The sequence below is a fragment of the Malaclemys terrapin genome, chromosome 25 (genome assembly GCF_027887155.1).
Source record: "Malaclemys terrapin pileata isolate rMalTer1 chromosome 25, rMalTer1.hap1, whole genome shotgun sequence".
In the NCBI taxonomy this organism is placed as follows: domain Eukaryota; kingdom Metazoa; phylum Chordata; order Testudines; family Emydidae; genus Malaclemys; species Malaclemys terrapin.
In genome coordinates this window covers 8,504,035-8,527,202 of record NC_071529.1, presented here as the reverse complement: position 1 = coordinate 8,527,202, position 23,168 = coordinate 8,504,035, and the positions used below count along the sequence as shown (strand labels likewise).

General features: G+C 44.2%; 1 protein-coding gene across 2 annotated transcripts in view; it reads right to left on the bottom strand.

Moving 5' to 3' along the window:
- Positions 1 to 20,355, bottom strand: part of DDX42 (DEAD-box helicase 42) — a 34,358-nt gene extending 14,003 nt beyond the window's left edge. Inside the window, exons 1-11 of one of the 2 annotated variants that reach the window (XM_054014163.1) lie at positions 20,272 to 20,355; positions 17,014 to 17,121; positions 16,057 to 16,293; positions 14,164 to 14,314; positions 11,107 to 11,168; positions 9,719 to 9,755; positions 7,221 to 7,370; positions 6,480 to 6,584; positions 4,578 to 4,697; positions 3,326 to 3,502; positions 2,072 to 2,200 (exon numbers count right to left, since the gene is read on the bottom strand). In XM_054014163.1, the coding sequence (XP_053870138.1) occupies positions 2,072 to 2,200; positions 3,326 to 3,502; positions 4,578 to 4,697; positions 6,480 to 6,584; positions 7,221 to 7,370; positions 9,719 to 9,755; positions 11,107 to 11,168; positions 14,164 to 14,314; positions 16,057 to 16,293; positions 17,014 to 17,021 (1,176 nt within the window). In that variant the 5' untranslated portion in view covers positions 17,022 to 17,121; positions 20,272 to 20,355. The remainder of the gene's footprint in view (positions 1 to 2,071; positions 2,201 to 3,325; positions 3,503 to 4,577; positions 4,698 to 6,479; positions 6,585 to 7,220; positions 7,371 to 9,718; positions 9,756 to 11,106; positions 11,169 to 14,163; positions 14,315 to 16,056; positions 16,294 to 17,013; positions 17,122 to 20,271) is intronic. The other variant, XM_054014164.1, reaches the window with a different exon arrangement.
- Positions 20,356 to 23,168: the final 2,813 nt, after the last annotated feature.

Here is a 23,168-nt window from a genome sequence, read left to right as displayed (position 1 = left end):
CAATTCTCTGAAATTCTAATCCCAGCATTTAGGGCCAACACTACAAAATGAACCTCTACTCTTAGTTTCATTCAATTTTGAAGTGAAACATGCAATAGAAACCCCACATCCAGCAGACAACCCAGTGTTTAAACTGGTCACTACCTTGTCACTATACACATGCCAGCATAATTTTCTTAGATCTTAAAGGCATAACAACCTGGACCATTAAATTTTGCTGGGGCCCTGTATATTCACTTGAAACATATTTAAATATAATTTTACTTTGGGGACACTCATGACTGAATTCTTACTTGTCTGATAAGGCGAAGCCCAGTGGTCTACAGTTTCTTATATGAACTCCTTCCAGACCATTAGTTTGATAATCATTACAACACAAGCATTAAATTATAGAACTGTGTTGCAATAATGCAGCTTGTTTGTTGAAAGTCAGTAAGCCACAACGTGGCACTATGAGGATTATGGCTGCAACCATCTCCATTCTGAACATGAATGATTGTTGCAACAATCTGGATTACCTAAAACGTACCTAACACTAAATTATTCACGAGAAGAGCTATATACAGCAACTGCTTAGGCTAATGTGTCATAATGGCTTGGTACAATATAGAAATAGAACGGACATCTGGGGGGAAAACCTGCTCTTAATATAAGACATCCATGCTTTAAAATATATTACAACAATGAACATAGATTATATATATTTAAATATAGCAACAGATCCTGCAGAACTGACCCCTGAACTGTGTCCGCTGTACACAGTACAGTTCAGATGGCTCAGCACAGTGAAACGGACATTATCAAATTTGGACATTAGGTGAATATTTGAAGCATATGCAAGAAAGACTTCAGGAAACCTTGGGAAAATGGGCCCAATTTTGAACTCACTGACACCAGTGAGAAGATCATAATAGGCTTTGTTTGGATACAAACAAAATAATGGAAATAAAATGGAGGGGAAAAAATAGTTCTTTGGTGGGCAATACAAAAGTGCTCCCTCCAGTATATTTAAGTACTTTGTACACCCTAGTTTTAAATGACTCGAATGAAGTGATTTCTACCACTTCCACATTCTAACAGATCTCCTAGTTACGAAATCTTCCCTGATATTCCACTCACAGTTTCCTTCGCTCAGCTGCATCCCTTTAGACTTAGTTATACCACCTTGGATCACTGTAGGGTACATTTCTACTCTTCTTACTTTTCAAATTGTAGGCATGTAGTTTTATTTGATTAGATTAGATAGATATCTGCACAAACACACACTTAAAAGTACCAGATGGTCAAATACCCTATGTTTTTCCTCAATAATTGGTCCAGAAATTTTTCATGTTTTGTTTTCACTCTGGTTATCCATAACAGATAATCACTTGCGTTTCCTTCAGTTTGTCTTTTCTCATTTTACCCAGAGATTTCACTAATACTGATTATTAAAATTTAAATCATTGGACTTGTGAATATTATTGACACATCCCGCCCCCCGCAAATTTCTTCCTTCCCAGGAATCAGTGTAAACTATCTGGTGGGTACGCTGCTCAAGTTCTGCCCACAGTTACAAAATAGCTGGCTGTTTCTAATTGATCGGCAGTGAATCAAAGTTAACAATGGTGCAACTTCAAATTACTATCATTAGATTTCAGAGTTAACACACAACCAAGGTAAGGATGGATTGTTCATGCCTTTCAGTATTATCGTTGTGTGTTGTCTGCTGATTCAAGAACTGGTCACTTTCAAAAGGTTTTCATCACAATCTCAAGGATAAGAAATCAAGTGCTGGTACCAAGCATGCCTCATACTGACTCAATCTGACCTTGTTCTTTCTCATCTTTCCTACTTAGAGATTACCCCTCTCAAAGTTTCCAGATTCAACAATGATTTCAGCATGTTTGTTATAGCACCTCCTAAGCTGTTGGTAGTAAGGAAAGCTGCAGGGCTTGACTAGTTAATGAAAGAGTTCCCCATCACCAGGTTTCAAAAAATCTCTCTCCATTTCAATTTAAAAGAAAGCCAGGATCCTAAGCCCCGGTGCAGGCAAAAAAGAAGGATTCCATCATTGTTAAAATATACTTACTGGTGTGCAGACGACTATCTCTGCCCCTTCCTGTAGAGCTTTGGCTTGTTCCCACATACTTCCTCCTCCATAGACTGCTACCGAGCGCAGGTTATACGCCTTACCAAAGCGTTTACATTCAGCATGGATCTGAAAGTTGCAAACAAAGCAAAGCACAGCTCAGATTAGAGACTCAAACAAAAAGGTCTCTCGCTCTTGGAAATAGCAACTAATTCTTAAATCCCACCATCTCAAACTTGGTCTTAAGGTAACTCAACGGAACATATTACAAATCCTCAAGCTCGAATTCTGCTCTGAAATACATATGTGAAGCTCCCATTAACTTTACTTGGAAACCTATCCATGCATCCAGCTGCAGAATTTAGACCACAGCATTTATACAGAACTTTTCCACTTCAAATCATTTTACGAACATTAACGAACCTCAGCAATGTCCTTTTGAGGCATATATTGCTATATTATATATTCAGCATTCAGGAACAACATAACTGACATTATTATTCGTTATTATGACATTAATAGTAGAAGTATTAGGGCACGTCAAGTATCAATAGGATACAGCATAGGTCAGCATTGTACCAGTCTGTAATTAACATACACAGTTTTTATAGATTTGACGCCTGCTTCCTGGGGCTACTCACTCCAAAATAATGCAAACAAATACACCTCTACCCCCATATAACACGACCCGCTCTAACAAGAATTCGGATATAACGCAGTAAAGCAGTGCTCCGGGGGTGCGGGGCTGCGCATTCGGGTGGATCAAAGCAAGTTCAATATAACACGGTTTCACCTATAATGCGGTAAGATTTTTTGGCTCTCGAGGACAGCGTTATATCGAGGTAGAGGTGTATTTCCATAACAAGAAGAGTGCTGTCTAGATACAAGAATAGGGGACAGGTAGTCCAGATTTCCATGTTCTAGTCCTAGCTCTCATTGACTTGGGTGACGTCAAGCAAATCATTTTACCTCTTTATACTTGTTTCCCCTTCTGTAAAAGGGAGGTAATACCAACCCACTTCATAGGTATATTAGATAATTAGTTAATATCTATAAAGTTGGTTGAGATCCCAGGATGAAAGGAGTTACAAGTGTAGAGCATTATCTTAAATTATAAACCAGGGCATTAACCCACAGTTCCATCTTTTTCAACAGATTATTGCAGTTCATCTGCTAATTTCTCTTGCACAGAGATCTGCCATATTCTATGAGGAAACAGTGCTAACAAATATACTATGGATATTATGTACCTACCTGTTGGCAAAGCTCTCTGGTTGGGCACACGATCACTGCAATGGGACCATCCCCTGGCTCCAACTCCTTTTGATCCATGATGTGGATCAACATCGGCCAGATAAAGGCTGCGGTTTTCCCACTGCCAGTCTTAGCTATGCCAATCATGTCTCTGCCGCTTAATGCAACCGGAACACCCTGAAAATAAAAACACATTCTAAACCTATGCATCAGCTAACACATAAATAGACTGATAAAACAGAAAGATTGAAAGCCCATACAATCAGGACGACAAGATGGCACAAGGGATTGGTAACAGGCTATACACACTTCCATAGCTAGGTTGCCAAGTTCAGGTCTGGATGAACTTGTTAGAGGACTGAAGTTATTAGCACTTCAGGGCTGTTTTGTAGCCTATGTGAAATCAATGGCAAGGGTTCAGTACAGTACTCAGTGGATAAATATACACATCACAAACACAACTGAAATTCCCGTTGAATCTTAGAGGGGTCAAGAGACTGAACAACCCTCTCTAGGGGGTGTCCCCTCCCTCTTGGTCCAGATGTAGGCACACTGGTGGGGTGGTGAAGAGAAGCTTTCACTGCTCCTGATCATACTATACCAGTACTGAGCTGTGATGTACTCACTTTATCTCTAAGTGCTTCCAATCCAGCATTTTTCAGCAGCAGATATATTTATTCGCCGCAATATAGACTAACCTCACATATACCAACCCCTAAACACAGCAAAGTCTGAGGAATTTTATCAATGTTAGACATAACTTTAAAAAATCCCATATATTTATTGCATTTCTTAAAAACCACTTCCCATGTAGCCTACCCATCCTACTCATGGTGCTAGTTAGGTGTGAACTGTTTGCTAGTATAAGGTTCTCAATGTGCTGTTCTTTGTTCATTTTGTGCAACACTTACTTTTAAAGCAACACAGTAAATATAAAAAGGGAACATCTAGCAGTGCCATATATTCCCCTGAGCAACAGGATAACGGCTCACACCTGCTACAAATCCTAGTGGGCGGGCAAATTAAAAAAAAAAAGACTGGACTTGATTTACATTTATTTTAAAAAGTAGCAGGTAAACCTATTTTTTACAATAAGATTAAAGTAATTTGCATGGATGTACGTGAATTATTCATCAGGATGGCTTAATATAGGCAATCACAATTGCTCACAGCTTCATATGGACTAAGGGTAATTTTTGCCTACAACTCTTCTGCTTTTAATGCTAGAGGAATAGGAAGTAACAGTACTCACCTGACACTGTATAGGAGTGGGCTGGGTATACTCAGATTTCCGAATTTGATGCATAAGCTGTTCATCAAATCCAAAATGAGCAAAACTACTGCCAGGTCTGGGGGGAGCTGCACCAGAGACCTAGAAATAAAAAGACACATGTACAGTACGAAATAAAAACTTGGAATTGGAACGAGAAAAGCAGAGAAGTCTTTACACAAAATTAACATAACATTTTTATATCAGAAGGCGGCACATTTTCATTTTGACAGAAATAAGATTAACGCAGTGTAAATGCCATAAGATACAAGTTTGGAGCATTTCAGACTACAGGAACATGAATCACAGCGTACATCAAAGTTTTGTCTTGTAACACTTCCAGGTAGATGTTGCAGGAGCAAACAAGGCGACTTCCTAAGTTTGCATTAACGTAGTCCATGGTAGTGTCCACTGGGGGAGTTACAGCGCACTTTGGTGGCATGCTGCTATTCACAGACCCATAGTCCAGAACCGAGGGACAGCACAGACAGACTCTCAAACCCTTGTGTGGTAGCTGGATAATATAACTTTTTTACAAATGGGGAAACTAATGAGAAAGAGAAATTAAATAATCTGCCTAACACACACAATGATTTGGCTGGGACTCGTATCCAGACATTCTGACTCTCCGAGGCAGATCATCTCCGTTATTTTTTATTTACTGCAGAGGATAAAAAAACCTGCAGAACCGGCCATATACAGCATGAGAAAGATTACTGCTCTGCATTCAACACAGAACGGTTAGTGCACAATGAAGGAATGAGTCTGAACAAGACATTAAATTGGGTCTGAAATGGTCAATTGTATTTAATATTCCACTGTTACCAAAAAAAAAAAAAATCTCAAAATAAATAACATGGAGCATCTGATTTCCAAAGGTGTCCCAGGATAAAGCACAAATGACAGAGGACCGATTCCCTTACCAAACATTACTATAGCGGCATTTCTCCACAGTACAATACCTTAGTCTAATTCAGGAGAACGTGATTGTAGTACTTCTGTTTTTGTTTTTTTTTCCTATGGCAAGCAAACTGCTTCCTTGGGAACCAGAGTTATTAAACTCCTTGATTTATAAACACAAAGCAACATCCCTAAATTATAGAATCTCAGGGTTGGAAGGGACCTCAGGAGGTCATCTAGTCCAACCCCCTGCTCAAAGCAGGACCAATCCCCAGACAGATTTTTGCCCCAGATCCCTAAATGGCCCCCTCAAGGACTGAGCTCACAACCCTGGGTTTAAGTATCAGGGGGTAGCCGTGTTAGTCTGTATCTACAAAAACAACAAGGAGTCTGGTGGCACCTTAAAGACTAACAGATTTATTTGGGCATTTAGCAGGCCAATGCTCAATCCACTGAGCTATCCCTCCCCCTCCTAAACTTAACTATACCACTAAAAAAGTGTGGAACTTCTGAAAGTATATACAAATACATTTTACTTTATTCCTCTATGCATAGGTTGAGTGAGTTAGAGTTTTAATGTTGTTAGATAAATGAGATGGGTTTTGTGTAATGTGCCTAGACAAATGGGCAAGCATGTTAAATATAAATGAAGGACACTGTTTTCCTCATATTTGCAGACATGTCCCATACCCGTGTTGAGTATATACAAACCCTTTAAGAAATATAAACTGCACTTGAAATACCTTGGCCAAGATTTGCAAATGTAACGGATGGTCTTGGGTGTCCAACACGAGATGCCTCAAAGGGCCTTAACTTTCAGGAAGTGCTGAGCACCTGCTCCCTGAAAATCAGACCCCTTTAGGGTGTCTCAAGTGATCTCAAAATCACGGTCCCTTGTGAAAGTCTTGGGCATAGTAACCACTAAAGTAATCCCAAGGGGTGAAAGTGAGGAGTCCTGGGAGTATGGTCTTGTTTCCAGCTTACCCGTAGATTCAATTTATGTCGTAGTTCCACTATCTGCTGTGGGGTGAGGCTGCTGATTTCTTCGTGCTCCTCGTAGAAGTTCTTCTCGAACGGAGGGTATTCAATCTGCAGGTTCAATTACTCAGAGTTAGTCTACGAGACAGGAATCCATTCTGTACACTGGGTTTTGGCAGGAAGGTTTGTCCTTTTCTGAGCAAAGTCTTAACCATCCCTGAAGTTAGCCAACAGCTGGTCTGGGAGGATGATTGTTTATTTGAATTAATTTCAATAAAGAGAACACTTTGTGGCACAGCAGTGAAATGCTGTCTACTATCATTGGCTGTACAAGAGAAGTTTCACAGCTAGTTTGCTTTTTCCAGCAGCCTTCTTCATACCACCTAAACGTCACTGAGTGGCTCTAGCCACTCAGTGAAGTCTAGCTGGTGAGATGACAACAGAGTCAACAATTTTTAACTGAGTTCATTCACGCTTCTTGACTCCACTACTGCCCTGGACATCCCTGACACTTATTCATCATTCTGTAAAATACGACCTTAATTTCTTACTACTCTTTTCCTTACAACTCTCACCTGTAACCCCCTAGTTCTGTTCAATTTCCTCAAACAGATCAAGATTAATTTTATAATAACCATTAGCTAACTTAAACCCTTCAATCAGGTAGCTATTTTGAGGTGCTCCACAAATGTGGCTCATTAACAAATTCCTTAAGTTAAAACCCAGTAGAAGAAACTCCATCCCTACCTCTGAATGATCAATAGGTGGAAGAGGATCTATGACTTTTTTGGACGGTGCAATTGGATTCCCATCACTATCATATTCCAAGTTATCCTCTTCCTCTTCTGGGACCACACCAGCAGTCGGGTTTTCTGCCATGTAGCGAAAATAAGCTTCCTGCAGCAAAACACATCAGTAAAATCACACACAAATACAATGGGAGAAATACTACTGTATTTTTGTTTAACTGGTGCATATATTAGATGGTCACTCGCTTTAACACCTACCATTGAAGGACAACATGTTCACTAGAACAGGCTCTTCTAGTAAACAGCAATAGTAGTAAAGTCCAGAGGAAAGAATCAGAAGAAATGAAGAAAGCTGCTGTAATGTTCACTTAGTACCACAAAATGCTTTAAAAACTTTTTTCTTCTTCAAAAGACTGATTAAGAAATGTTTGTACCAAGAACTGTCATGTGTTATGCTTTATTAAATGGCAGGGTCTATTCTTACATCCACAAAGACTACGGAACAAATGCTGCCGCCTTTTAAACGTGGAAGTTTGAACAAAAAGTCACGTATGTTCAATTTTTTTTTTTTTTTTTTTAAAAACACCCCCACTAAAATGCCTCAAATGTTTATTTTTCACCTCCTCCCACCATCCTCTGAGTGAGGAAAAGTTGTTTTGATTCAACATACTAATGGACAGTCAACACCCCATTTCAGTGGGAAAGAAACAATTCCAAAAGAACCCTTCAAGAGAGGCACAAGTTGGAACTCACTGAAGGCACTGGAAGATCCCACCCTAGACATCTAACAAAGATGCACATCTACTGTAGAGACTCAGTTAGCGCTCACTGTTAATCAGCAAACCAAAACAGTCTCACGGGGAAATGGGTGTCTCTTCTGACTTCTTAGCAAAGATTCAGGGCCAGATTTCCAAAGTCCAGTGCATGTACCTGAGTGCAAATGTTTGCACTTGTCTAACTTTCGCATGTGCATTCACTAAGCCAATTAGCGGCTTAACTAACCATCTCTGCATATAATTTGCATACTATCAGGTATTTGCATGCATAAATTAGCTTCACTCAAATGTATACCATTACAGCACTTTGGCGTGGTCCTACATTACTGAAACTAAAAGAACAGTTACTAACAATCACAAAGTATCAAATAATTAGGATTACATGTCAAATAAATGAATAAAGTACATTTTGAAATGAAGTCTCTTTTCTTCATTTATTATCTGTGTTAGGGCATGTCTACCAGTACACTTACTGCATGGCAAGCTAGGGTGTAAAACTGCAGTGGTCCCAGCATGCGGCACACTAAGGCCTGGTCCACACTAACCCCCTACTTCGAACTAAGATACGCAACTTCAGCTACGTGAATAATGTAGCTGAAGTCGAAGTACCTTAGTTTGAACTTACCGCGGGTCCAGACGCGGCAGGCAGGCTCCCCCGTCGATTGCACGTACTCCTCTCGCAGAGCAGGAGTACCGGCGTCGACGGCGAGCACTTCCGGGATCGATTTATCACGTCTAGACAAGACACAATAAATCGATCCCAGAAGATCGATTGCTTACCGCCGAACCCGGAGGTAAGTATAGACGTACCCTAAGCTTCCACGTGCACCCTACTGTAGTCACAGTACAGCAAAGCATACTAGGGAACTTTTAGTACATACCAGCAGAGTTCACCCAGAGACTTAGTAAGCAGCATGCTGGTGTGTTGTTGATTCAAACTCCAGTTTGCCATACAGTAAGCGTATGTGTAGACATGCCCTTATTGTATTGCCTCATTCAGGTTTGGGGCCCTAATTGTGCATACAGGGTAAAAGCTGATCTCTGCCCTCAAAGAGCCACAAAATTTGGCTGACAAGTCATCAGAGCGACTTCCCATGGTTCCACTGTAGCTCTGTATTAGATGACTATGATCTAGATGGAAGAACAAACTGCCTCCGGGGATAGAAGCTTGGCACAGCAACTTGGCTGACCTAGCAGCTGTTGAGTGGGTAATGTTTCTGAGAAGACGGATCTCAGACAAATTTAAAAAGATTTGGTCTAACTTTCTAGAAACCTTTCATTTATTCCTAACAGATGGAAACCGAGACATCACTCTCCTCTCCCTTCCCTGCCCCCACTTCCTTCCTCTCCCTCCCATTTCTTTTCCTTTCTGTTCTTCTCTTATTTGGGGAGAGGGGAAAGGGAGAGTGTGGAACCAATATAAATAAAAGATATTACTATAACCAGTTTAGATGAGGCCCAGAGGTATTGAAAACTGTATGTATTTTAAACTATCAGTTGAAAGATCCTCTCACATACAAGTTAAGGAACTGTGAGATTTTTCTCCCAATATTCTTTATCTCTTTTCTAAAGCATTTGAAAGGCAGGGACAACAGGGAAACTAGTAGGCTCTCTCGATGAACTTCCAAGTTTGTTTCAAATGGTATTCAAGTTTTGCTTGTACCTAAGTAGTTCAATTTGGGGGGGATAAAATAGATAGAAAGACTGCATAGGAACTCACTTGGTCATCTTCCTCTTCAATGTCATCTCGAATACCCCTGGAAAAACAAGCGGAGAAACAAACTTCCCTGCAAATGTTCCACATACCCAGCTCTGTATTGTCACTTGATTAGTGCTGAGCTCCATACTTTAGTGGAAGACACAACACTAACAACATCAAGCAGCAATTAAATCAGTGTATAATCCCAACCCACAGGAGTTTTCATAATACATAATCCTGCACAAGCTTCATTTTACTTCCACTAGCATGGCTGAAGATTAGGAATTCTTTAATGTGGATTCTACTGTGAAAGTTTTTGAAAAGTGAGCATTTTGGTTTAAGTCCCTGGCGTTACCAAAAGATGTTATTACAAGCCCATAATTAGAGAGGGACAGGAACCAGGAAGTCTGAATCCAGTTCAGAGCTTCCCCAAAGTCGGTGGTGGTTTGGATCCAGTGTTCTGTTTCAGGCCTATGAACAGCCTGATCAACGCCATGCAACATAGACTATATTAACACATTTGATGTTCGCATCAAGTATCAATGGTACCTAGTTATTTCACCTGATCAAGACAGAGGCAAGATTCCCCCTTGTAAATCTGCTTCTGAGCTCAAAATCTCTCAACTGTGGGGAGCAGCATGTGGCACTGTTCTCAACCCCTGAACTAGGTTTGGAAGAATCTCAGTATTTATTGCAAGGTTTTGTTTGTTTATTTCTAAATTTGTCTGTGCTGCAATGGTTCTTTCACCAGATGATCCCAAAGGAGCCATCTATTCTAATAAATATGGTTTTAGACAAAACCAAACATTCCTAATCACTGGGGAGCAAATAGCTTCATCTGGGCCAGTCTGGCAAGCTAGTAGCAATGCAATGCATTGCCATGCAGGGATCTCAGTTGAATCCCTCGGTCCCTAGTTTGCATGGCCTGGGATTGCTGGGCAAAGAGTACCTGAATCACACTTGGGAACAATGTCCTTTGGATATTGCTCAGGGCGGCAGTGACTGGCTCGGTAGGGAGCCATACCCAGTTTTCCTTGGCTCGTGTAGGGGCACAGATGGTTGCTGCAGCGTAGGGACTTTGAGTGCAGGGAGGGAAGAAAAGTCGTCGGTGATCCTTCCCAAATAAAATAAAAACCTGGTTTGTTTTCTTATAAGTGAATCTTCCAGTATGTTTTGTTTTGGGGTGCCTCAAAGGATTCTGCTCATCTATCATCTGATACTATTTTACTGCACAAAACTTTAGCCACTGGAAGGGATTCTATGCTCTGGTTATGTACTATATTTACATTACATGGATCTAAAGAACCAATTAAGTTTAATGTAAAATGGAGAAGATGGTTTTTATAAGCCTTGAAATGCTCTAAACACCCTTACAAGGCAGGATCTGAGAGATACAGAAGAAAGCTTACTTTGTATTCTTTCTTTCCTTGTCTTTCTCTTCAAGTCTCTTCATGTCTCGAGCTGCTTGATCCTAAGAGGACACAGAATTGTATCACATAACAGCAAGGATAAAGCTTAGAAAGGAAAATTCCTTATTGCAATGTTGTTTATACAAAGGGATGAATGACCTTACAGAACATGATAATAAATCTGAAGGGGGGGAAAAAAGTCAGTCATATTGTAATAGGGCCGAAGTAATCAGAGCTTGGTTATTCCATCAAGCTGCAGGAACGGCACTTTTGGGATTCAGCTGTCTCTCATTCCATGTCCTATTATGCTAACCATATCATGCTACTGACTAATCCTTTGGGAGTTCCTAGGCCAACGTTTTCCAACACTATTCTTAAAGAGTTTTCTCCACACACACACACCAGTCAGGAAAGCTGTGCTAGAACCCAGCTAGCACCAACTGTCTTTAAACATAATTGCAGCTAGCAGAATTGATGCCAGGGTATAAATCATTAAGATCAAAGTGACAAAAAAGCTTAAAATACTAGCTTTATTACTTACAATGAATTGTGTTGTACTGCCTTGTTAGATCTTTGGCGATGTTATAGTTCATCTGAAGGTTGAAGGCAATTTGGATGAAAGTAATCATGAAATGATAGATTTCATGATTCTAAGGAAAGGGAGGAGAGGAGCAGAATAAAGACAATGACTTCAAAAAATCAGATGTTAAACTCAGATAATTGGTAGTTAAGGTCCCATGGGAAGAAAATCTAAGGGAAAAAGGAGTTCATGAGAGATGGCAGTTTCTCAAAGAGATCATATTAAAGGTGCAACAGCAAGCTACGCTGATGCAAAGAAAAGACAGGAAGAACAGAAGGGAAAGATAGGAAGAAGGAAAGAAGCAGCCAACATGGCTCCAATCAGGAGCTCTTTAATGCCTGAAAATCAAAAAGAAATCCTACAAAAAGTGGAAACATGGACAAATTGCTAAGGAGGCATACAAAAGAACAGCAGAAACGCGCAGGGACAAAATCAGAAAGGCTAAGGCACAAAAAGAATTACACCGAGCAAAGGACATAAAAGGCAGTAAGAAGAGGTTCTAGAACTACATTAATAGCAAGAGAAGGATGAAGAAAAGTAGAGGTCCTCTACTTAGAGGGGAAGGAGAGCTAACAACTGGTGACATCAAGAAGGCTGTGATGTTTAATGCCCATTTTGCTTCAGTCTTCACTAAAGAGGTTAAAAGTGATCATATACGTAACACAATTAAACAACAACAACAACAAGGGGGACGGAATGGAAGACAAAATAGGGAAAGAACAGGCTAAAGAATATTTAAATAAGTTAGATATATTTAAGTCAGCAGGAGCTGATGAAATTCATCCTAGGGTACTTAAGGAACTAGCTAGAGCTATCTCAGAACCTATAGTGATTACTTTTGAAAACCCTTACAGGGCAGGTGAAATCCCAGAGGCCTGGAGAATGGCAAACATACTACCTATCTTTAAAAAGGGGAACAAAAAGGACTCAGGACAGGATAGACCAGTCAGCCTAACTTCAATACCTGGAAAGATACTGGAACAAACTATTAAACAATTTGTAAACACCGAGAGGATAATAGGGTTACAAATAACCACCAAGATAGATTTGTCAAGAACAAATCATGCCAAACCAACCTAATTTCCTTCTCTTTGACAGTTACTGTCCTAGTGGATGGAGGGGCTATAGACATGATGTCTTGATTTTAATAAGGTTTTTGACACAGTCTCACATGATGCTCTCATAAGCAAAATAGGGAAATGTGGTCTAGATGAAATTACTATAAGGTGGGTGCAAAACTGGCTGAAAGGCTGTACTCAAAGAGTAGTCATCAATGGTCCACTGTCAAATTGGGGGGACATATTTAGTGGGATCCTGCAGCGGTCTGTCCTCGGTTCAGCACTATTCAGCATTTTTATTAATGACTTGAATAATAGAGTGGAGAGTATGCTTATAAAATTTTCAGATGATAGCAAGCAGGAAGGGGTTGCTAACACTCTGGAGGACAGGTTTAGAATTCAGAATGATCTTGACAAATTGGAAAATTGGTCTGAATTCAACGAGATGATTTTCAATAAAGACAAGTGCAAAGAACTTAGGAAGGAAAAATCAAATGCACAACTACGAAATGGGGATAAACTGGCTAGGAGGTAGTGAAAAAGGCTCATATTATCCTGGGATGCATTAAGAGGAGTGTCATATGTAAGATGTGGAAGGTAACTGTCCCACTCTACTTAGCACTGGTGAAACCTCCATCGGAGTACTGTGACCAGTTCTTGGTGCAACACTTCAGGAAAGAGATTGACAAATTGAAGAGTCCAGAAGAGAGCAACAAAAATGATAAAAGGCATAGAAAACTTCACCTATGAGGAAAGATTCAAAAAAACAGGGCATGTTTAGTCTTGAGAAAAGAAAACTGAGGGGGGACCTGATAACAGTGTTCATATATGTTAAGGGCTGTTACAATGAGAACAGGAATGAACTGTTCTCCATGTCCACTGAAGGTAGGACAAAAAGTAATCTGCAGCAAGAGAGATTTAAGTTAGATATTAGGAAAAACGTTCTAACTATAAGGGTAGTTAATCTCTGAAATAGGCTTCCAAGGGAGGTTGTGGAATCCCCATCATTGGAATTTTCTAAGAACAGGTTGGACAAACACCTGTCACGGATGGTATGCTAGCTATACTTTTGACCTTCCTCAGTGCAGTGGGCTGGACTAGAAGTCCTCTCAAGTTCCCTTCCAGACTTACATGTCTATGATTCTTTTGGTAATTTTTTTTTGGCTTTAGTCACTCTTAAATGGTTTTTACACATATTGGGATTTTTTTTTTTAATTCTCATGAAGATAATAGACACGGACTCCAATATACCAAGTACGGCCTTATCCATGTCAACATGTAACAATATTATTGTAAAAAGCACCTTGAAGAGTACTAATATAACCCTTAACCTTTTGTATATCTATCTATGTTTCCTGCTCTTGACCAGAGAGGAGTTTAACACCTAAATTCATAAAGACTTAATGAGTTGGGGCTTGCCTCCACTTCAGCCATGAATGCTTCCAAGGGATCATCTTCACTGTCAGAGTCTCCTGATTTGGAATTAAACTGCTGGCGAGTGGGGGAATTCTCTGCGGGAATGTATGGCAAATCAACATTGCTGGAATCTTCCTCTTCATCCTCAAAGTATCTGACAAGTAAGAGAGAGTAGTTTATAGCACAGTAATGGGCCAAGTCAGCACATGGCTATAACAAGTCATGCAGTGGGTCTATTTGTTTGTAGAGCCATTGGTTTGAGTCTCTATATAACTGATTGGAATGAACAACAAAACTTTGTACTCATCTAGTTTTTTCCATTAAAGGATGTTGAGGTGTGATACAGGTACGAATGCATTAAGCTAGTAACTGAAGTAAGGCAGGCAGCTGTGGACAACTGTTCCTCTTCCCAAGCCCTCCCCAGAGTCAGGTGCTGCTACAAAGCACTATTCTTTCACCCTCCTCAATGTGTGTATGGGACTATAAGAAGGGTTAGTAAGGAGGCCAATGTTTTCAGGATGCTGGCAACACCCAACTGTATCTCGTTCGACTTGGATGATGCTGGTCAGTGCCTCAGCCAGTGTCTAGCTGAGACTGAAGTATAGATGAAAGTGAGCTAGCTGAAACTGAACACAAACAAGATAGGGCCAGAGGGAAGCAAGTGGAGATCCATTTATCAATCACTGTAGTTTCTGACAGCCTCACAATCTTTTTTAATATGTTTAAATACGTTCTACAGACGACAAACTGAGGCACAGAGATTAAATGCTCGCCTAAGGTCACATAGGAAGTCTGTGGCAGAGCAGGGAATAGAATCCAGGTCTCCAAAGTCCCAGACTAGTGCCCTAAGGAATGGACCATCCTCTCTCTTTATAGAAGCGGCAACTTCAGACTGTTTAACAGAGGGAGTTATCTTGCTAGGGTTTGTAACATGGGGTGATTTCAGACTCCCAGCTGCTATCTGACAATCGTATTGCAGAAGTATTCCAGTCAGTTTACCACCATGTGCATATGGCTAAGAGGCTGTGACTTTTCATTCTGGATGGAGACTTTGCCACTGTTATCTATGCTGTTATTACCTCAAGATTAGACTACTGAGAGTGCTCACCATGGGGCCACACCTTAAAACCACTGAGAGACTGCAGTAGGTGCAGAATGCAGTGGCTCCCTTACTGAGTGGGGCATCTTGCTGGGAATATGCAATAGCAGCACTGCAGGAACTGCACTGGCTGACTGGAATTTTGGGTGCTGGTTATGACTTATAAAGCCCTACATGGCCTGGGACTGGCCTACTGGAGGGATCACCTCTCTCCCCATGCCATTCTGCTACAGCTGTAGTCAGCACGGATGCTCAAGCTGGATTCCCCTCATTATAAAAGAGAGGGGGCAATTGGCAGGACGTGGGAGCTCCAAGACTTTGGAACTTGGTCCCCCGTTGGTCTAAAACAGCCTGAATTTGGTGACCTTTTGAACATGCTGCAAAAGACATGTTCAATTGGGCTTTTGGAGGAGGCTATGGGCATGCTTCCTACCATGATGAAAGGGTAGAAAGGAGTTTTTGTAGTTGGCTGGCTGGTTAAGTTCCTGTTGAAATGATTACGTAAAATGTACTGGGATTTTATTATATCCACTAATGATGGGTTACGGTGTCTAGATCCTTGGATAGGCATCTTGTTATTATTTTAAATCTAAATAATTAAAATAAGCTTCACAAACAACTCCCACGACATAGAGAAGGGTATTATTCCCCTTTCACTGAGAAGAAAACCCAGGCTCAGAGAGTTTAAGCTATTTCTCTGCTTGTTAGTTTCCATCAATGAAGTTTGCTCCTTGAAACCTATAAAACAACCAAATCTAGAACAGGATACACACAAAAAAAAAAGTAGCACAGCTTACGCATTCTCCTCATCAAAGTTTGCTCGTTTTGATCCAATTTTGTAGAAAGAAGGGAGCTGAGGCGGTGCGGACTTCCCAAACGCAGCTGAAGAGCCAGGTGTTCCAAAAGCACTATGGGACTGCGAAGGGAGTTTTGGTTCTTCTTTCTTTCCAGGGGCTATGGCAAATCCTCCAAAACCGAAGCCTCTTTTGGTGCCAGGTCCACCTTTGTTCCAGTTCATGATGTCAGCAATATCTCTGTTAAGGTCAGAATATACCAGTTAACATCCCCTCTGTTATAGTTTGCCAGATACAAAAGGCACAAATTCTTTTGACCAGGGCTTCCTAAGTCATCTGGAGATGGATGTTTGAGAAGATAACCCCAACTAGGATTTTGGCTTTGTTCCTCTACTGAAAATATTAATATATAGCAGCATTTGCACTTTGCATTAAAGAAAAATGAACAGGTTGCTGTCCAAAATATTACATCCCTTTTATTTTTTATTTAAAAAACTTCTATCAAAAAGTAATGTTACCAGGTTTATGGATAAGATAGTCTATCACCCATTAACACAATGGGTAACAAACATTCCTGCCCTGTAGATTTTACAATCCAAGATAGACAAATAAACCCAAGGCAAGAACCCTGAACACAAGAACCTATGTGGGAGAAGTGGAAAGTCAACTGAATAAATATTTTGCATTTCTATACAGTCCCATCCCTGAATGTTTTATAGCTTGGTAAATACTGCACAGCTGAAATCCAGCCAACTTTAGAGAGGGCAATAACCAATTAGCACATAGCAAACCACACAACCATAGGGGGGAGGGGAAATGTTAGTCAAGAACAAAAAGTCAAGCCTCACTTCTTAAGAGGTGTGCCTTAGGATATTTAAGATACACACAGAGTAGACAGCACCTCAGTTCTTGAGGTCACATTTGAAAGACTCCCACCCAATCTGTTTGCACAGAACTCACTTTTCCATGTCAGCAGGATGAAGGGCTCAGTTGTTGATGCTGCTAGGATTTGACCCTGATTCCATGAAGTTTAGTATTTTCCCAATGCTTGGGCAACTAAAGTCATACCTTCAAGGCACAAAAAAACAACAACAAAAAAAAAGGGCATGACGCACAGCCCTTTCAAGTGTGTTATAGTTAGAGAGCTCCTAGTTTAGCGGTCTTATTAGACAACTCTCTGCATTCACTGGAACTCCTTCAATTAAATTAAAGTGCATAGCTAAGAGAAATAACTGGCAAATCTGAGAGTAAATTCTGTATACTACTTCCTACACAAAGCATTTACCAGTTTAGTATCTGCTCAACAAATCTAAACGTCTAGAACATGGAGCTCACTAGGTCATTTTTGGAAAAAATCATTCCTCTGCTCTCCATGGTAGAGGCTTGACTCCAATAATCTGTTCTTCCCACTTGCACCAACACATGTCTCAAGCTTCAAACCTGCTGATATGTGACAAACGCCTGAATTGTAGAACACTTGGCTTTTGTTGCTTGTGCTGTACTTGATGAATTGTAATATTTTTAAACTATTAAATCTGTTTGTAAGGATGTTTTCTCACTGTGTGAATAAAAGAAAACTGAAAAAGCATATATCAAGTAAAATCAGAAACACACACTCTGTCCGGTGTCTGCAGAACAATCTGCTATACTTGATTATGAAGTCTACTCAAGTCTTTGCTATTGATTTTTTCATGTGGATGGTGCTCAGACATCACAGTGATAAGCTGCAGTAGAAAACCCTAAAGATAGACAGAGGTGTGTGCAGATTTCCCCATCGACAACATTTTGGGAAAAGAGACGCTGAGGATCGCATCTTCTCTGGAGGCCACCTTGCCTTTAAGAGATGGAACACCACAGCAGTCTCCCCACCCCCAGTTCATCACACTTTAGGAAATTTACTGGTTAAGAGAACAGAGGCTGAAACTTTGTCCCCTGAAAAAAACATCAAGGAGTCTGGTGGCACCTTAAAGACTAACAGATTTATTTGGGCATAAGCTTTCGTGGGTAAAAACCTCACTTCTTTGGATGCATCTGAAGAAATGAGGTTTTTACCCACAAAAGCTTATGCCCAAATAAATCTGTTAGTCTTTAAGGTGCCACCAGACTCCTTGTTGTTTTTGTAGATACAGACTAACATGGCTACCCCCTGATACTATTTGTCCCCTGGGGATGATATGACTTGAGGATTGGGAAGGGGACAGACACTATGGCCTCCTAACTACACAAGACCATTTTGCCTTGTGGAAGATCCTACACTGGGTGGGTGGACGGAGAATGGGACTGCAGCAGTATCCCCTGCCAGATCATTCTGCCTTGAAAAGACAGGAAGGAAGGAACACTGCAGCCTTCCCTCTTATGAATCATCCTAAATTTGAGGAAGGAAGGAACAAACTGCACCTACCTGTTCTCCCCATCACCCAGTCAGTGATGGTGTGTATATGGGGAAAAGAGAAGAAAACCACACTTCAGTATCCTTCCCCCAGAAATCACCCAATTGGGGATGGTGTCTGTATGGGGGGGTGGGAGGGTCAAAAAAGAGAAGAGGACCACACTGCACCCCTCCACCTTCCCCCACTAAGGATCACCCAGTCAGGTACTGGCTGTATGGGGGAAGAGGGGGAGGGAAGAGAATGGGATAGGAGGAAGAGAGCAAAACTACACTTGCAGCATCCTTTCCTACAATGGGGAAGGCTGTAGCATCACCTCTCTTCCCCTCCCTACTCCATGATCCAAGCTTGTGGGGAAAGTGAGTGAGAATATCCTGCATCCCCCTCACCCAAGCGATCATGCTGCCCTGCACGGGGTTGGTTGGACATTGTACCTTAGTTTGGGGGTGAGATCCACGCTACTCTGGGGGAAAGGGGAGACACTGTAGCTCAATTTGGCATGACGTACATACTGCCCTGGAGGAAGGGGGGACACTGTAGCTTGGTTTGGGGGTGAGATCCATGCCATCCTGGGTGGGAGAGGGGCTACCCTAGCTCGAGCAGGGGATGAGAACCACACCACCCTAGCTTAGTGTGGGGGTGAGACCCGTGCTGCCCGGGAGGGGGGGCACTGTAACTCGGTGGGGGGGGCGCGCACGCGCTGTAGCTCAGTGTGGGGGGTGAGACCCATGCTGCCCGGGGGGGTCCACTGTAACTCGATATGGGGGGGTGAGACCCACGCTGCCCGGGGGGGGGGGGGGAGGGCACTGTAACTCGATATGGGGGGGGTGAGACCCACGCTGCCAGGGGGGGGGCACTGTAGCTCGGTGGGGGTGCAGGACCCACGCTGCCCGGGGGGGGCCGAGGGGCGCCGCTGTAGCGCATTGCCCCGGGGGGGGGGGGGCGCTGTAGCTCGGTGGGGGGGGGGTGTCAGACCGCATTGCCCCGGGGGGGGCGCTGTAGCTCGGTGTGGGGGGGGGTGTCAGACCGCATTGCCCCGGGGGGGGGGGCGCTGTAGCTCGGTGGGGGGGGGTGTCAGACCGCATTGCCCCGGGGGGGGCGCTGTAGCTCGGTGTGGGGGGGGGTGTCAGACCGCATTGCCCCGGGGGGGGGCGCTGTAGCTCGGTGGGGGGGGTGTCAGACCGCATTGCCCCGGGGGGGGCGCTGTAGCTCGGTGTGGGGGGGGGGTGTCAGACCGCATTGCCCCGGGGGGGGGGGCGCTGTAGCTCGGTGGGGGGGGTGTCAGACCGCATTGCCCCGGGGGGGGGCGCTGTAGCTCGGTGGGGGGGGTGTCAGACCGCATTGCCCCGGGGGGGGGGGCGCTGTAGCTCGGTGTGTGGGGGGGGGTGTCAGACCGCATTGCCCCGGGGGGGGGGGCGCTGTAGCTCGGTGTGTGGGGGGGGTGTCAGACCGCATTGCCCCGGGGGGGGCGCTGTAGCTCGGTGGGGGGGGGGTCAGACCCGCGCTGCCCGGGGGGGGAGTGGGGGAAGAGACGGAGCCGAAGCAGCAGCAGGCGGCCCCGGCCCCGCCCCCTCCCTTTGGGGCCCCGCTCCCAGGGGCTGAGGGGGGGCGAAGCCCGCCGGGCAGCTCACCCCACAGGCGGCCCGCGCTACGGCTGAGGGACGCGCGGAGTCTCGCGCAGGGGGCGGGCCCTTTGTCCGGGGCAGGCCCTGGCGCCGCCAGCCGCGCTAGGCCGCGGGCCCCCACCCGCCGGAAGCGGGCCCCGCTCACCGGGCCCCGCGGGGAAACGCGATGCAGGGCCGCGCCTCGGCTCGCCCCTCCCCCGACTCACTCGGTGCTCGGTCTCCGCTCGCTCCAGCCGCCTCTGCCCCCGTTACCGGGAGGGGGAGGGGAACGTACGTGCGTAGGGGACGGGATGACGTCACCGCGCGGCGGCGTGTCATGCGCACTAGGCACGGCTGAGGCTGCGCGAGCAGATGGGCAGGGGTGACCTCTGACTCAGTTGACCCACCCAACCCCCATAGACTCATTATAGGGGGTCTCAAACTGGGGGTCGGGACCCCTCGTGGGGGTCACAAGGTTATTACATGGGGAGGGGTCACGAGCTGTCAGGCTCCACCCCAAACCCCGCTTTGCCAGCAGCATTTATAATGGTGCTAATCCATAAAAAGTGTTGTCAATGTATGCACTCAGGCTTGCTGTGTGAAAGGGGTCAGCAGTACAAAAGTTTCAGAGCCACAGCTCTGTTTGGTTGGATGAGGAGCCAGGCACAGGCCCTGAAGCAAACCCAGAGAGTCTCATGGATGGGTGGGAGTGAGGCATGAACTTTGAGGCAGCCCTATAGCCCCCCCCCAGGGCTGGCTCCAGTGGTGCTTGGGGCGGCAAAAATGCTAGAGCCGGCCCTGCCCCCCGACTTTGGGGTGAGTGGGAGGGAAATACAGTCCTTAGAAACCATATAAACCTCCCCATCAGGGTGAATGTGAGACACCAACATTAACCTCTCCCCCTTATCTCTGCAGCAGCCAGATATCCCTCAGTGTCTGGTCTCAAACAGATGTGATTCTAAGCCAGTTTAAGGGAGTCCTGCCTAGACCCTAAGCCTGCAAAATATAGCTGAAGTTTAAGGCCTCGTTATAGATATTGGTTAAAAGAGTTGGACCTGGCCTTATATTAGGGTTACCATATGTCCGGTTTTTCCCAGACATGTCCAGCTTTTCGGCAATCAAACCCCCGTCCGGGGGGGAATTGCCAAAAAGCCGAACATGTCCGGGAAAATGCCGGCCGGGCACTTCCCCTCCCGCGGCTGCTCTGCTCCTCCCCTGACTCTTCGGCTCTGTTTAAGAGCCGAGCTGCCCGAGCGCTAGGGGCTTCAGGCAGCCCCCTTGCCTCTGGACCCCAGCCGCCGGCCGGGCACTTCCCCTCCTGGGCTCCGGCGGCCACGGTGGCTCTGCTCCTCCCCTGACTCTTCGGCTTTGTTTAAGAGCCGAGCGCTACGGGCTTTGGGCAGCCCCCATGCCTCCGGACCCTACGCCGCCGGAGCCCGGGAGGGGAAGTGCCCGGCCGGGGGCGCAGGGTCCGGAGGCATAGGGGCTGCCCGAAGCCCAAGTGCTACTGGCTTCACGGTTTGCCGGGCAGCCTCCAGACCCTGCGCCCCCGGCTGGGCGTTTCCCCTCCTGGGCCCCAGCTGAGCTGGGGAAGCGCCGGCCAGGGGCGCAGGGTCTGGGCTGCCTGGCAAACTGTGAAGCCGGTAGCGCTCGGGCAGCCCTTTTCGCGTGGCTGGGAGTGGGAGGGAGGAGGGGGCGGAGTTAGGGCGGAGAAGGGGTGGGGTTGGGGCGGGGCTGGGGAATGGGCGGGGCCAGGGCCCCGTGGAAGGTCCTCTTTTTTTATTTGTTAAATATGGTAACCCTACTTATATATAAAAGCAGGACTATTCTACAACAATTGTCCCAGTCGGTAGTAGTCTTATGCTAATTTGCAGTGGTAGTAGGGTATGTCGTCACAGCCTGTGGCAGGGAGCCTCCTAGCCCAGGTTGACTACCGTGCTAAAATGTAGACATGGCCGTTTTGGCTCCGCAGCCCAGGGAAGGGAGTGGGCTTTAGAGCTTGAGCTTAGCCTCAGTTGCAACTTCACAGTACTGTCTATACAGCTATGTTTAGAGCTCTAGCAGGAGCCTGAGTCTGTGGACCCATGCTGGGAGGCTTGCTGCTGCCTTTACTGCCCTAACGCAGTAACAGAGTGTGTCCAAATCTCAATTGATCTTGAGTGTCATGAGAGTTAGCATTTTTCTCACAGCCCCAGATCCTGACATTAGGTAAATACTTGACCAAGTATCAGAGGGTTAGCTGTGCTATTCTGGATCCACAAAAACAACGAGGAGTCCGGTGGCACCTTAAAGCCTAGCAGATTTATTTGGGCATAAGCTTTTGTGAGTAAAAAAACCCCACTTCTCCATGCATCTGAAGAAGTGGGTTTTTTTACTCACAAAAGCTTATGCCCAAATAAATCTGTTAGTCTTTAAGGTGCCACCGGACTCCTCGTTTTCTAAATATGTGAGAATCTCAGCTTTTGTTTTATAGAAGTTCGTTTCCCTCATGATTGCAAAGAAATGTGAATCCTAAAGGCTTAAAACTAGAAGGCAAATAAAAAGACACAACAGTGATTAAAAAAAAAAAAATCTTGATTTTTTGAGGCCTGACTCATGATATTTGACAGGCAGGCAATACTGAATACGGTTGTTTTTTAAATAATGAGAGTAGGAGAACCCACAAGACTCTCTATCATTTAGCCTTGACTTAAATAATAATAATATTAACTTCCCTTTATGGCCTGATATGATTATTGCAGGGCAAGCCAACAACATTAATAAATAATGAATTATAATAACAATAAAAAATAACACCTAGCTGTTACAGTCAGATTAGGATCTCTACACACACAAAGACACTCCTGACCAAAAATAGGAGGGATGAGGAGCAATTATGTTGCAGGAATAAATTCTGCCTGGCTGTACCACACAAACCAGTGAAAATAGATTAAAATCATAGTGATTTATTATGCTGTCCTATAGATTTTCGAAGTGTTTTTACAAACTTTACCTAATTAATCTCAACAGAAAACGTAACTGTGAGAGATTTTAATAAATGATGAGCATGATTCTGCATGGTAAGGCTACCACCTATCTTTGCTGCTGGTGGGTGTCATCATACTTCTCCTTGGGGATATATCAC